This window comes from Molothrus aeneus, chromosome 7 (assembly GCF_037042795.1).
Source record: "Molothrus aeneus isolate 106 chromosome 7, BPBGC_Maene_1.0, whole genome shotgun sequence".
Classification (NCBI taxonomy): Eukaryota; Metazoa; Chordata; class Aves; order Passeriformes; family Icteridae; genus Molothrus; species Molothrus aeneus.
In genome coordinates, this window is record NC_089652.1 from 38,260,372 (window position 1) to 38,275,462 (window position 15,091).

Genomic DNA, 15,091 nt, shown 5'->3' on the forward strand with positions numbered 1-15,091 from the left:
TAATATTGCAGTGAAAATCTCTAATTAAGATATTGCTACCCTAAATTTCAACTTGTCACAACATTGTTATTAGTTTCTTCAAGTGGTTTCTTCTGTGTGTACCAGATCCTGACATGGTAAAACTGCCAATTAATTTTTATCTTCTTTTCTTCCAGTAAAAAATGGCATTTCAGAAGGCAGTGAAAGGAACTGCTCTCATTGGAGGAGGTGCCATAGCAACAGTTTTTGGCCTCTCTCAATTTTCTCAGCATAGAAACAAACACGTAAGTATTAATTATGATTTTTGATAAAATAGGGAACTTAAAATCTGTCACAGCATATGTCAGGCTTGTACAAATAGTTTTAAAAAATGACCTTTGGCTGCCACTGGGGGCTTTACATAGTTAGAGGAGGAGTGGAAAGACCTGCTGAAGTAAAGTGCTGTCTGCACGGTGTTTTCAAGCTGAGAGGCTGGAATTGAAACCACCAGCACTACCTGTGAACATCCCAGGCTCAGCACAGAGCTGGTGCGAGCTCCTGCTGGGTTCCTCGGGCTGGGGACAGGGTGTGTGCCAAGACAGGGGTAGGGCAGGCTCCTGCTGCCTCTGGTGGGTACAGCCCAGCCCTGTGGTCCCTGCAGGGCTGTGGCCCAGCTGAGGGGGCATGGACAGGGTCAGCTCCCCCAGCAGGGCAGGCTGGTGCTGCAGCCCTGCCTCAGCAAAGCAGCACGTCCCATGTCAGTCTGTGCACTGCATCTTGCTGCTGGAGAAAACAGATTTCCCTGGATATCTGCTCCTCCCAGCAGGGCTGGAGGGGCTGTGCTCTTGAGCTCCCTTATTCACCATTGCACCATGGACTTGCTAATTCCTCCGAGACTCCCAGTCCAACCATTCCCCCAACACTGCCAAGGCCACCATGACCCCACGTCCACAATGGTCTTTAAATCCCATTTCTGGCTGTTTCTATGGGGAGGAGGAGGAGCAGCTGGGAATGAGATGAGTCATGTCTGGGGAGCCAAGCTGGAAGTGGATAAGGCAGGATTCTTATGGCTTCAGATACTGTTGCAGAAAATAAACCCCAGCATTTCAAGTGAGCTCCCCATTGGGCTGCCTGCCTTGCTCCAAGCTGGTAATGTTCTCTCCAGAGTCTCTGTCCCAGGGTTTTACAGCCTGGCTTCATTGCTGTCAGAAATGGCACCTTTTAGGACTGCTAAATAAGAGGAGTTGGGAGGGAAAAGTCACCTGCAGAGCTCACTTGTTGCATCTTGTCTGCAGTACTCCAGAATTCAGGGAGTTCCTCTTTTTTCTGGGGATGGATGGCTGCTCTGAACTTCCAGAGACAGATTAAACCCCAGAGTTTTACAGAGCATGGCCATGGAGTCAAAATCACAGAACCACCCGTGCTTTTATCCCAACTAATTTTTCTGTCCACACACATCTGCTGGCATTTGAGTCACATTTATGCAACTGGAATTGAATCACTGAATCCCAGAACAGCAGGGATTGGAAGGAGCCTAAAGCTCCTGTCATTCTAGCCCTGCCCCATCCCTGGAGGTGTCTCAGGCCAGGCTGGACAGGGCTTGGAGCACCCTGGACAGTGGGAGGTGTCCCTGCCCATGGCTGGATGAGCTTTAAGGTCCCTTCCCACCCAAAACACTCTGGAATTCTGTGACTTGGCCTCAAACACTCAGACACCTGCACGGCCCAGGTGGCACAGTGAGCCTTTGCTGGCTGCTTCACCAGCACTTCCAGCACTGATGGGGACACAGAGTTGGACACAGATGCTCCTGCTTCCTGGCTGCATTGCTGCATTCTGGTTTTGGGGCTTTATTTAATGCATCAGCCTCCACAGGCTGGTGCCAGGTGTGAGGTGGGTGTTCTTGGACATGCCAAGTTCAGCTGGAGACCACTGCTGGCTTTTCCTTCCCCTCTCCCCTCATGATCACTGAGGGGAAAGGCAGTGCTTTGGTTTGTGGTTGCAGGATTCTGCTGTCCTTTCCCAACCCTGCTCTTCCTGGTGTGTGAGCACACTGTTGGTCAGTAGGAATGGCTCAGCAAGGTGAATCCAATAGTGTGATAGTAAGATAATGCATCAGGGCCTGCTTTGGGGAGTTCTAATTACTGCATTTTTTTTTTGTTTAAATGAGTAAGGATGATGAATTTGACTCTGCAACCTACCTGGAGATTTACAGTAGCAAATTAACGAGAGCACTGGATTATGGATTACTAGATCACTTTATAACTTGATGATTAAATTCAAACTGCCAAACTAAATTCCTCTCACTAAGAGTGTAATCAAAACCATTCAGGGAACTCTTGCCTGAGAAATTGTAGATATAAACAGCAATTGCTTATTTCAGTAAACACACTTGTTCACTGCCAAACTAATCATGTTACTGCAGATGGAATCCCTGTGTGCAGCTTTTCTTCGCTCCCCCATTTAATTGACAGCAAGATGCATCATATCTATATCAATTCCTGGTACTAATCACTCTGCTTATATTCCAGGGCTAATCTCCACACTCTGGCTATGGCAGGGGCTGGATGCTGGGACTCTGCTCTGGGCTCTGCTAGGAGCCATTTGTTGTAAATAATGGGTTTAAAAGCAAACCTAGACATGGAGTCAAACCCACCTGATGCCAGTATTTCTTGAACTCCAAATCTCTATTTTCTGGTGTTCTGTTATTTTCCTGAAGTTGGGTAGCATGATTGGAAGTTTCTCAGGAAATGTACTGCACAGTAAATTTGGAGGGAATTCTCCCTCTCCAGAGCTCGTGGAAGTCGATCACGTGTCGCTGAGCTTGATCAGCCAAAACACGTGCAAGATAGGGTGTTCTTAGTGTTCCCGATTTCCTTGGAATTTTCAAAAATTTTGAATGAAAAAATCCAATTTTCCTTGCTTGTCACTTCTGTCTGGCAGTGCCAGGGTGGCCTTTAGGGTCCCTTCCAACCCAAACCCTCCTGGGATTCTATTATATGCTTTTACTGCACTTTGGGGATATAAAAGTTTCATGGCAGTGCTGGAGCCGACAGGGCCGGCGAGAGAGCAGGGCAAGAGGCAGGAGGACCTGGGGATGGGCACAGTTCTGTGGCCAGGAGAATAACGTGGCAGCTGAGTTTCTTTGAAGCTCCCAAACTTTCCACCTGCCTCCCCCCAGCCCCAGCAGTGCCTCAGCAGCTGCAGGCTGTGTCTGGGGGCTCTGTGTGAGGGCTGCTGTGCCTGTGAGCCCCGGGCAAGGAGCAGAGTTTGCTGCCTCTGCAGCTGGGCACAGCTGGGCACTGCAGCTCCCGGGTGCCCTGCGTGGGCTGGGGGACAGAGCTGATCCCGCAGGGATCACTACACTTGGGAAAAGATGGGATTTCTTACAACTCTAATTTGTTCTTTCTTGTCCCCAGTCCCTCTCCAGCTCTCCTGGAGCCCCTTTGGGCCCTGGAGGGGGCTCTGAGTTCTGCCTGGAGCCTTCCCTTCTCCAGGGGAACATTCCCAGCTCTCCCAGCCTGGCCCAGAGCAGAGGGGCTGCAGCCCTGCAGCAGCTCCAGGACCTCATTAGATCCTCAGCATGAAATGGAGGACTCTGTCTCCAGCCCCACTTTCCCCAGGGATTGCATTGTACCACACAGGCAGTGACAGTGGCTGCTGCTGTCCTGAGGGATTTTCATCAGCTCCTTTAGTCAGCATTATAGTCAGTATCATCCCTGATTGCAGGATGAACCTGCCCATTAATTATCTTTGGAATATGCACTTCTTTGAGTCATGGCTACTAGTTTTTAGATTTTATTTTCAGCTCTATAGCAGAGAGAGGGACACAGCACTAATGCATTTAAATCATGATACTGCCGAGGAATGAGCAAATAATTTTGAACAAAAATATTTAGGCTGCATGCACCATATAATCTGAACTGAGGCTTTTTGTGCTTGGCTGGAAAGGAGTTTCTGTGGTTTGTCACTTGAATTTTTATTAGTCTGCTCTTTCCTGTCTGGGAGATCTGGGCAGAAGCTATTCTGCATAGTTAAGTCTGCCATTTGGCCTGGAGACTGCGCCTAAATTAGGTCTTAAATTAGGGTTAAACGGGTTTTTCTGGTGTTCAAAGTGTTTATAATTTTCAAGAAAGTCTGGAAACATTTAGAATTCAGTTTAAGTTGATGTTAACAGCAGAGAGCCTTCAGAGACTGCTCAAACCCTTCCCGCTTGAGCCGTGGTCCCTGGTAGGTGGCTGAGCCTCAGCCCTTCTCTCCACAGTCACTGCGCACAGCAGCATTGGCTCTGGGAATATCAGCCCAAAGAGATCCCCGGGCCCTTCCAGGAAAATGGGAACTTGTCTGGAAACTGCCACCTTGTTAAGCTTTGTCACTTTAAAGTTGTATTTTAGCGTGCTGTAGGACATAAACTGCATTGCTTAAAGTTTCTCAAAAAGGAGGTGAAATTAGAGTTTCTTTGGTGTTTCAGGGCACTGTGTTTGACAATCCCATCACTCCTGAACCTCATTAAACTTGAGCTTGGATTAATGCCACTGCATGAGATGTGAAATGTACACTCAGCTCTGGTGGAGAGTCCAGAGCCCAGCCATGTGTCTGTTTATTAAAATGCTTCCTTTGTAGTGTTTATTAAAATAATAACAGTATCCTGTAACATTTGAGAGTTCCTAGAAGTAATGAATAGAGGTAGTAACACTTGAGCGCAGTGGTACATTGAGGTGGGCAATGTAAAGGTGCGGTATCCCTTCGTGGATTTAGTACTGTTTGCTCCTCAGTGTTTAATACGACACGATTGTGAAAAGCGGGGGCAGTGGCTGGGAATAAGCGAGCTTTCCTGTGTGGTTGTAGGAAAGCCTGTGCTTCGGGGGTGTCTGTCCCCATGGGTGTGTGTGTGCAGAGCAAAGCCGGGGCCTCACGGGCTGTGTCCGCCTTGCAGGGTGCCTTGGTGCAGGTGCAGGCTGCAGAAGCCGTGCCAGCGAGGAAGGAGCATCTCCCCACGCGAGAGCAGCAGCTGGTGGCCCTGCAGAGCGGCGGCGAGTTCGACGTGCTCGTCATCGGCGGGGGCGCCACGGGCTGCGGCTGTGCCCTGGATGCGGCCACCCGAGGTGAGGGGCTGGCTTCACCTGCAGGCTCCTCTGGGGGCTGCAGCAGACTCTCAGAGGGGCTTTTCTGAAGCACTCAGAGGTACAGGGTTGCAGTGTGATGCCATTTCCTGTCTCACCTATCCCAACCCCTCAGGTGTGCCAACCTTTCCTTTCCCCTTTGCCCTCCTGCTAAGAGCTGCCCATCAATCTTAACATTCCAGCAAGGGCGTCGTGTGGTTGGCAGAAGTTCAAAAGATGCCCCTCAGCTCCGGGCTCATTGGCCTGTCCCAGTGTCTGTATCCCTTGATCCTTCCCCTCCTCACACCTGGTTGGTCCTCACCTGTGCCTTCCCCTGCCCCTGTCCCCGGGCTTAAAAGGACACGAGACCATGCAGCTGGGTTCTATTGGGAGCTGTTAGAACACTCAGAGGTCTGTCAGCCTGGAATAAACTCTGGATTAAAACTCTACAATAGAATCCTCTCCTTTCTCTTCACTGTCGCCTGAACCTTTTCCACCAGAGGTAAACTGAGTTCCTACCTTGCCTGGATTTGTTCCCAGTGCCCAGCTGCAGCACCCAGCCGGCCAAAGGTGTCTCTGAGGTGAAACACCACAGCTGCCGCCTTTGGCCCAGCAGTGAGGGCCAGATGGGGCCAGGCACATCCCACCCAGAAATATTTGGATTAATATTCCATAGTAGAGGGTTGGTTATCCTGGCTGGGAAACCTCTGCTCTCAGAAGGACCCTGAGGAAGGTCATGTAGCTATGATATTTTCTGAAAAATCCTTTCTTTAGGATTTTTCCTCCTGAGAAGCTGAGAGGCCTCAGGAACAAAATGTACCCAATGGTTATCTGCTGCTGTGGGATGCAACAGGGGCATCTGTGATTGGGCTCATGGGGTTGTTTCTGATTAATGGCCAATCACAGCCCAGCTGGCTCAGACAGAGAGCCAAGCCACAAGCCTTTGTTATCATTCTTTCTTTGCTATTCTATTCTTAGCCAGCCTTCTGATGGAATCCTTTCTTCTATTCTTTTAGTATAGTTTTAATATAATATATATCATAAAATAATCAATCAGCCTTGTGAAACGTGGAGTCAGATCCTGGTCTCTCCCCTCACCCTGGGACCCCTGTGAACACCAGCACAAGGTCATAGAGCACAGTCTCCCCACCTCTGGGGAGCTGGCCAGAGCAGGGAGCCCTGAAGCTCTCAGGCTCTCTAACCTGGTCATGTACCTCAGAAACAGAGGCAAAACCCCAGGAGAGGCTTTCAGTTTGAGCTGGGAAACGCTCATCCAGCAGGTGTGGTAATATGAAATGGATAAAGCAGTAGGGACTGAGCACAGGGAGATAAGTCCAAACTCCAGCCTGGTTGTTATATTTAATAACATGGGACAAAGATCTTCTCACTTCTGCCTCTGCTGTGCTTTGGCAGAAAATGCAGTTGTAAAGCAGACAGAAATTATTACAGTTAATCTCTGTTTATCCTTTTCTTGGGTGTACTGGTTATATCAGTAGGTCTCTGAGGTGTGAAATATTCACAGGCATTTGGTTAATGAGTTGTGTCTCGTTGCTGTTCATTCATGGAACTTGCTCTTTTATCCTGTTTGCTTTGCTTAACAACAAATTTTGCTTTTCGTATGTTTGATAAATCTTCACCAAATTATTTCTGATTGTGTCCATTAATCTTCAGTCACATTCGACAAAAATAAATTGCTCTGATCTTTCTAAGTTACCAGTAATGATTAGATTTTTTTAAGCACATAAAAGTTTTGGGACACCAGTAGATGTTAAAATCTCAGTGTTTGTACTGCTGAGGGCCCTCGAGTGCTGTGTCCAGTTCTGGGTCCCTCATGACAAAAGGACTTGGAGGGGCTGGAGCGTGGTTGGACTCAGTGGTCCTGGAGGTCTTTTCCAGCCCCAGGGATTCAGTGGTTAAGGCTGATCAGGCTGTTTCCTGTGTTTGTCAGAATTCCAGGCGGGCACCTCTGAGGCAAACTCCAAGTAAGCAGAGCTGCCAGTTGTCTCCCTCTCTGGAATGCCACTTAAATGGTTGCTGAAGAGGTTTAGAGCTCCCTGCTGCAAAGGGTTAAAAGCGTCCATGGAGCCCCTCTGTTCCTGCCATGCATCCAAGCTGTCATTTCCCTGGGGAGCGTGCCCCCGTAATGTGCAGTAATGCCTTTCCATTGTGAAATACCCAGCTTTTAATGTGCTGCTGTTTAAGTTCTGCTTTGACTTTTCCCTCAGGAAGAAGGCTAAAATTTTTCATTACAATATAGACAGTGCGCTACACTTTGAATACAAATTTATCCATGTACAGAGTAATTTTTCTTGTGATTGTCTCTACCCTAGAGAAGTGTCTTTAATGAATTACATACAAATTGTGTAATTTAAGAAGTTAATTTGGTTTTCTGGTAACACAGGACTAAAAACAGCCCTTCTAGAAAGAGATGATTTCTCATCGGGGACCAGCAGCAGGAGCACTAAATTGATCCATGGTGGGGTGAGGTACCTCCAGAAGGCCATCATGAAGTTGGATTTCGAGCAGGTAATTTTTTGTGCTGGTTGTTCAGCAAGAATTGCTGGTAGACACTTCACTGTCCCAGTTAGAGCTGAGTGTCCTTTTGAGCTTTTCAGTGCTGGATTCCAGTGTTGTGTTCCACAGCCACTGTGCATGGGAAGTGTCTTCTCTGAGGGAGCTTTGATGGGCAGTGTCACTGCCAGGCCTTGCAGGCTGTGGGTTTTGGGAAAGGCAGGCAGACACAGGGCTGATCTCAGAACAAAAAGAGCTTGAAATAAAATAAAATTAAAAGAGACAGGCAGTGCCATGAACTGGGGGGAGGAGTGGCTGTCCTGTTCTGGAATGGGGAGAGAAAAGATGGTAAATGAGTGATTTAGTTTGGAATGGGGAAAGAATATCGTAAATGAGCGACTTATTTTGGAATAAGGGAATAAAAGATGGTAAATGAGTGATTTATTTTGGCATGGGGAAAGAAAATATGGTAAATGAGTGAGAGTTTATAAATGCTTTTGTGCATTCTTGTGTGGGTGGAAGCCTGATATTCCTGTTTTGAGGAATCACATTGCCTTTCCATTGGAGCCTCTCAAAGTATGTTTTAGTGGTTGAAATGCTGCTGCAGGAATGGTGACTTCTGGGGAAATATCCAAACCCTGCAGTTATCCACACAGAGAAACCCCCCTTTTCTGCCAAAGAACAACTAGACATTGACTGGTTTGGAGAAGAACCCTTCTGCATTTGCAGCTTGGAGTTCAGATGGGACTCAGCTGTGGGAATTGGCGTGGAGCTGTGCTGTGGGATCAGTCCTAGCCCTCCTGAAGTGCCTCCTGCCCCTCGTTAGGGCAACGTGGCTTGTTGAGTTTATGTTCAAATGAAAAATTATGCAGCTGTGCTGCCAAAACACCAAGATGAAACTACCAAAGCTTTATTTTATTTGGGATCCTTTCCTTTAACCTTTAGGTTTCTTAGCAGATCGCAGCGAGAAAGCCCAGTGACAATGATGGGAGGTGTTGATATTTGGATAAAGTCTGTTATTGAGTGTTTGCCCTGGTGCCAGGGCTGGCTGCTGTGGCACTGACCCTGGCTGGTGTTTGGCAGTGCAGGATGGTGAGGGAGGCTCTGATGGAGGGTGGGTGCTGTGGCACTGACCCTGGCTGGTGTTTGGCAGTGCAGGATGGTGAGGGAGGCTCTGATGGAGGGTGGGTGCTGTGGCACTGACCCTGGCTGGTGTTTGGCAGTGCAGGATGGTGAGGGAGGGCTGGAGGAGGGTGGGTGCTGTGGCACTGACCCTGGCTGGTGTTTGGCAGTACAGGATGGTGAGGGAGGGCTGGAGGAGGGTGGGTGCTGTGGCACTGACCCTGGCTGGTGTTTGGCAGTGCAGGATGGTGAAGGAGGCTCTGATGGAGGGTGGGTGCTGTGGCACTGACCCTGGCTGGTGTTTGGCAGTGCAGGATGGTGAGGGAGGGCTGGAGGAGGGTGGCACTGACCCTGGCTGGTGTTTGGCAGTGCAGGATGGTGAGGGAGGCTCTGGAGGAGGGTGGCACTGACCCTGGCTGGTGTTTTGCAGTACAGGATGGTGAAGGAGGCTCTGGAGGAGCGTGCACACCTGCTGCAGAGCGCGCCCCACCTCTCAGGTGCGCTGCCCATCATGCTCCCCATCTACAAGTAAGCTCTGCTGTGCCTTCTCTCCTTTACCTTGGCTTCTCACAAGCAAACCCTGGCCTGGGAGGGGTTTCTTAAAGCTGTCCTGGGGGAAGTTGCTGGGCTACAGAAGCACAAAGTTCTCGTGTGCCCAGCCAGCAGTCACTGCTTTGGGGGGCACATCCTGGAGTGCAGCCCTTCCAGCACCCCAGCAGGGACAGCTGCAAAGAGCTCTCATTGCCAGGATGTATTTGCTATTCTTTCAGTGCACCCTTGTCCCCCCGTGTTCCCAGCACAGTGCTGTTCAGTCCCTGTGGGCACAGGGCAGTTGGGTGTGCACAGAACAGATTCCTCCTCCTCTGAGGAAGGCACTCTCTGCTTTGGGTTGGGTTTTCAGCCTGTAGGAGCAGTTACTCACTGGAACAGGCTACTTAGAGCAGGGAGGTTTTGCTGAAGGAACTTAATTTAATTAAGATCATTCCTGTTTTTATTATTTAATTAAGATCATTCCTGTTTTTATTATTCCTGTCCTAGTCTGAGGGGCTTTAAGAGCTGGAGCTTGAGTAGGTCAGTGGCTGCCTGCATATATTGTGGTCCTGTTTGTGCAGGAGGCCTTAGACCATGCCTTGGGGGAATCCTCTCAGCTTGCACACCCAGCTCCAGTATCTCACACAGAGGCACAACAGCCCCGTTTAGATCCTGATTTTAGAGCAAATAAATCCTTGAATGTGCTTGACTCACTGCAGGGAGTAGCTCAGTTGAAAACAGTGGCAAACAGCAGCTAAGTCTGGAGTATTTACATTGTCTTGTTACCATGAGCTTGTAATGCTGAACAAGGTGGAACTGCTGTAAGAACATTCTGTGTTGCTCACGGTGTTCTGTATTGCAGTACCGGAGTGTGCACGCACTTGTCAACGCTTCATTTGTATCTTTTCTCACTTGCTGGTGCTGTTTCCCCCCAGGTGGTGGCAGCTGCCGTACTACTGGATCGGGATCAAGCTCTATGACCTGGTGGCAGGCAGCCAGTGCCTGAAGAGCAGCTATGTCCTGACCAAGACCCGGGCCCTGGAGCTGTTCCCCATGCTGCGCAGGGACAAGCTGGTGGGAGCCATTGTCTACTATGACGGTGCGTGGCCTCTCTGCCTGCCTGGGGCTCCTGGGCTTTGCCTTTGGGCTTCAGACACAAGTGGGGGCCTGGAGGTTGTACCCTGGCTCTCTGCAGCTTCCCTCTTAATCGTCAGTTTGGGAGATAAGTCGTGTTTTAACAGCAGCAACTTACTAGATGTGGGAGAAAATGCAATGGCTTTTCTTGGGTGTAGAACAGTGTGAAAGCCTTCTGATGGAGGTGTGGTTTCTGACCTTTTGGCAGCAGAAGGTCTTCACACAAGGTGGATTATAAAGGGAGTTCTTTTCCCTTTGTAGAACTGCATTTGGAGCAATTCATCTGCTCATCAAAGGGGCTCTGGACTGGGAAGAGCCCTGGAAACACACTGGACTCCAGTGGGGTTTGTGAGGCTGCTGGCTAAAGCTTGTGTTGTTAATTGCAGGTGTCTCAGTCAGAGCCCAGCAACATGGAAATCAATTAAAATTTCATATATATGTGTGGGAATATGTATGTGCAGATTCTTGTTTGAGAGGAGGGTTGGATTTAAAGGATGGACTTGGTGTTTAGTTGATTTTGCTACTGATAGAGGCTGCATTTTATCTTATTTTTAAGGTCTGGGGGAAATGAGAGCAAAATATGCAAATGTAGCAAAATTTGTTGTGGGATTATGTGGCAGTTTTTTACCCAGTACCAGGACCTGCCATACACAGCACACAGAGAGAGAATTCAGGTTTATATTTTCCATATCCTGAGCTATTCCTTAGCTTGTTTTAAGGGATCCCAGGAGCCTGCCAGAAGAACGAAGTGGTTCTCTTAACTGTAATTACACTTCTCATAAGAGCACTATAGCTTGAAATCTATTTATAATCTAGTGAAGTTTTTTCTGATTAAATAAATAATTTGGCTGGATCATGGCTATTTACTACTCCAGCATTCCAAAGATACATCTTTCAGGGTAGCCTTAAAATTGGTCTTCACGTTTCTTATATGAATAATTGTTTTAAACAGTGCTGTAAATCTAAAGATTCAGCATCGAGATGCCAGGTGGGCCTTGATGGCAAACACAGGCAGGGCAGGGCTCCAAGTGACTGAGAGGTGTCTCTGGAGGTTTAGTGCCATCCAACAGAGGGAAACAAACCCACACTCAGTATTGGGAAGGAAGAGTAAAATAGAAAAAAAAGGGGAAGAAATCTGTCTTGCTTTATTTTGCTTTCTCTCTAAGATACAGCTTAGTTATCCTCAGTTTTAGGCTAATTGTAAAGAAATGCTGTTTTGAATTAAAATTTAAAAAGCTCTCCAAGCTTGTACCTGCTCTCACCCTGTACCAAACCTAGTTTTCCTGAAGAGTAAGATGGGTTTGAAGGACTCAGGGATGACATTTGTGAGTGGATGATGCACATGTGAGTGTTCTGAGGCTGCACCCAGTGCAGAATGAGGGCTGTCCAGCTGGAGCGTTAATTCAGTTGGGAACAGGCCATGTTTCAGCTCACTCCTGCCTGTGTCAGTCTGCTCTGGGGTGGCCCCTGGGGCAGGTGGGCTCCCGTGGGGCTGGGGCACATGGACTGCTTTGTCCTGATCAATTAACCTGTGCTCTGGCCGCGGAAAATGGGCTTTAAGTCACAGCATTTCAGCAAGCTCCCTTTAGGTCTTGTAAATTATTGTACTTGAATTTTAATGATGTTCTGTCACACCCTAAATCCAGAGGGATGGAGCACAAAGGGAGAGAGAATGGAACTGAAAGTAGAGGAGAGGGTGATGAAATTAAACTTGTTTTAGTCCTTTCAGAAGGATTAGTCATAAAACAGAGTATTAAATAATGGCAAAGCAAAATACAAGTCTTAAAGCAGGTAATATCTTTCTCTTCTCTGTCCATCCCTCCTCTCTCCCCCAAAGGATGAATTGATAAATTGGCCTTTTAAGGATGTCTTAACTGTAAGTGCAGTTAAATGCAGTTTTATCCTATTTCCTCACTCTCCTTTATTCCTTGTCCCTGTAATTGTTGCAAACAGGGCTGTTAGTGGTGACAGCTGTGGATCCCCAGCACCGAGGGGAAGAGGCGCAGACACTGCGTGTGCAGGTTGATTTTGGTGTGCTGCAGCCCTGCCAGGGGTGCCTGTGTTCGTGTGGGCCCTGTGGGGCTGCTGGCACCTCCAGCCATCCATAATTCATGGGGACCCTGCGTTCCCAACCGCGCCGGGGTCGTCTTCATTACATCCTCTAAATTGTTTATACAGGCACAAAGAAATGGTACATCATAAACGTTGGAAGTACCAGCAAGAGCAAATCACAGCCTTGTCCAGAGGCTATTCTTGCTCTGCCTGAGCATCGGGAAGCCAAAGCATATGTTGGATGTTAGCCGGGGTGTACACAATGTGTCCTATTTATTCAAGGTTTGCTTTGAAGCCACAACTTACAAGTTTGTTTCTTAGGGGGACATGTCAGACTGCATTTAGCATTTGTTGGTATTAGGATACTCCTGAATAGCAAAAAGGCAACATTTTGGGGGGAGAAGGCGGCTGCTATCTGAGCAGGGATCTGTCAGATCCACTTAGGGGCTGCGGGAGAACTGGAGAGGAGGCACAGGGAGAGGCTGGGCTGAGCTCAGGATCTCAGGCAGGATTGTTCCAAAGCACTCTAAATGGAAGAATTAATCTCCATTTAAATTATATAGAGTTCATTATGGTAAGAACTAGGAAAACCATTAAAGCAGGGATCCAGCTGGCCAGAGTGTGTCAATGTAAAGTGTTCAGCAATTCCAAGTGGCACGGTTCTCTTCATGATACATTATTTTTCTGTCTCTAGGTGCTTGCAGGCTTCTTTAACATATTTTGCCTTGCAAGAGCCCTTAGGTGTGTAAGGAAAATCTGTGTTCTGGAATCAATCCTGAATTTTAGATTCTAGGGCTCTGCTGACCGTGCTTTCTGAATTTGCTGTTATTTCCTGAAAGAAGAAATTAAAATATGCTGTGTCTGGGACTCTCTTGCCACATGGAGGTATTGGATTGTTTAATGTCTTGTTCTACAAATCTCCAGTATGTTTACTGGGATGCAAGTAGTCAGTTTTTGCTTTTTGCATTCTCAGTAGTTTTGCATGCATTCTCTGCTGAAACATTTTAATATGGAGGTTATTTAAAAGTAGAAAAAGCCTTGGCAGAGGATTTCGCTTTCCCTGTTTACAGCAAACCCCCTGAGAAATCCTTCCCAGGCACACGTGCACACACAGACACACACACAAAAATCAATGCAAAAGAGTAGGGCATTCATTAAGCTGTCAAAAATGGAATAAATGCTTTTTTTTATTTGGGCTCTTGTAGCTATTTTTCCTAGGATTTGAGTGTGTCCTGAATTATGAAATGTTATAGCTTTATAATTCATGTTTGACAAATGGATATTTGGAGATGTTGAGCTGTAATAGGGGTATTACAGACAACTCTGTGGCTGTTTTCCTTCCCTGGATATAAAAACTCTGACAGTTTGTCACTGAACAGACTTTCCATAGGTGAATTTAAACACGCAGCTGCTCATATTTCCTGGTGTTTCCAGCCTGAGGCTGGGTGGGAGAGAGAGAAGCCTTGCAGGCATGCCAGTCATGGTGTAGCTGGGATTCACTCGGTGTGTCCATAGCCTGTTGTGTGCCAGGGCATTCTGCATCTCAGAGCTACCCGTGAAATTCTGTGGGGTCTGGGGCTGGGAAGGGGCTGAGAGCCCAGCACAGAGCTCTGGAGCACAGGCAGGACCAGCTCCCAGGGGTGCAGAGCCCAGCACAGAGCTCTGGACCGTGCTGGAGCTGGCACAGACAGGCAGCCCCAGCTCCCAGGGGTGCAGAGCCCAGCACAGAGCTCTGGACCGTGCTGGAGCTGGCACAGACACGCAGCCCCAGCTCCCAGGGGTGCAGAGCCCAGCACAGAGCTCTGGACCGTGCTGGAGCTGGCACAGACACGCAGCCCCAGCTCCCAGGGGTGCAGGGAGCCCAGCACAGAGCTCTGGACCGTGCTGGAGCTGGAGCTGGCACAGACACGCAGCCCCAGCTCCCAGGGGTGCAGAGCCCAGCACAGAGCTCTGGACCGTGCTGGCGCTGGCACAGACACGCAGCCCCAGCTCCCAGGGGTGCAGAGAGCCCAGCACAGAGCTCTGGACCGTGCTGGAGCTGGCACAGACACGCAGCCCCAGCTCCCAGGGGTGCAGAGAGCCCAGCACAGAGCTCTGGACCGTGCTGGAGCTGGCACAGACAGGCAGCCCCAGCTCCCAGGGGTGCAGAGAGCCCAGCACAGAGCTCTGGACCGTGCTGGAGCTGGCACAGACACGCAGCCCCAGCTCCCAGGGGTGCAGGGAGCCCAGCACAGAGCTCTGGACCGTGCTGGAGCTGGAGCTGGCACAGACACGCAGCCCCAGCTCCCAGGGGTGCAGAGCCCAGCACAGAGCTCTGGACCGTGCTGGCGCTGGCACAGACACGCAGCCCCAGCTCCCAGGGGTGCAGAGAGCCCAGCACAGAGCTCTGGACCGTGCTGGAGCTGGCACAGACACGCAGCCCCAGCTCCCAGGGGTGCAGAGAGCCCAGCACAGAGCTCTGGACCGTGCTGGAGCTGGCACAGACAGGCAGCCCCAGCTCCCAGGGGTGCAGAGAGCCCATCACAGAGCTCTGGACCGTGCTGGAGCTGGCACAGACACGCAGCCCCAGCTCCCAGGGGTGCAGAGCCCAGCATAGAGCTCTGGACCGTGCTGGAGCTGGAGCTGGCACAGACAGGCAGCCCCAGCTCCCAGGGTGCAGAGCCCAGCACAGAGCTCTGGACCGT

General features: G+C 49.3%; 1 protein-coding gene across 3 annotated transcripts in view; it reads left to right on the plus strand.

The window, feature by feature from the left end:
* GPD2 (glycerol-3-phosphate dehydrogenase 2) overlaps positions 1-15,091 on the plus strand; it is a 48,613-nt gene that overhangs the window by 9,890 nt on the left and 23,632 nt on the right. For 2 of the 3 annotated variants that reach the window (XM_066553476.1, XM_066553477.1), the window contains exons 2-6: positions 156-263; positions 4,892-5,060; positions 7,459-7,583; positions 9,121-9,218; positions 10,157-10,320. In XM_066553476.1, the coding sequence (XP_066409573.1) occupies positions 162-263; positions 4,892-5,060; positions 7,459-7,583; positions 9,121-9,218; positions 10,157-10,320 (658 nt within the window). In that variant the 5' untranslated portion in view covers positions 156-161. Of the gene's footprint in view, positions 1-155; positions 264-4,891; positions 5,061-7,458; positions 7,584-9,120; positions 9,219-10,156; positions 10,321-15,091 lie in introns of those variants that run through there. The other variant, XM_066553478.1, reaches the window with a different exon arrangement.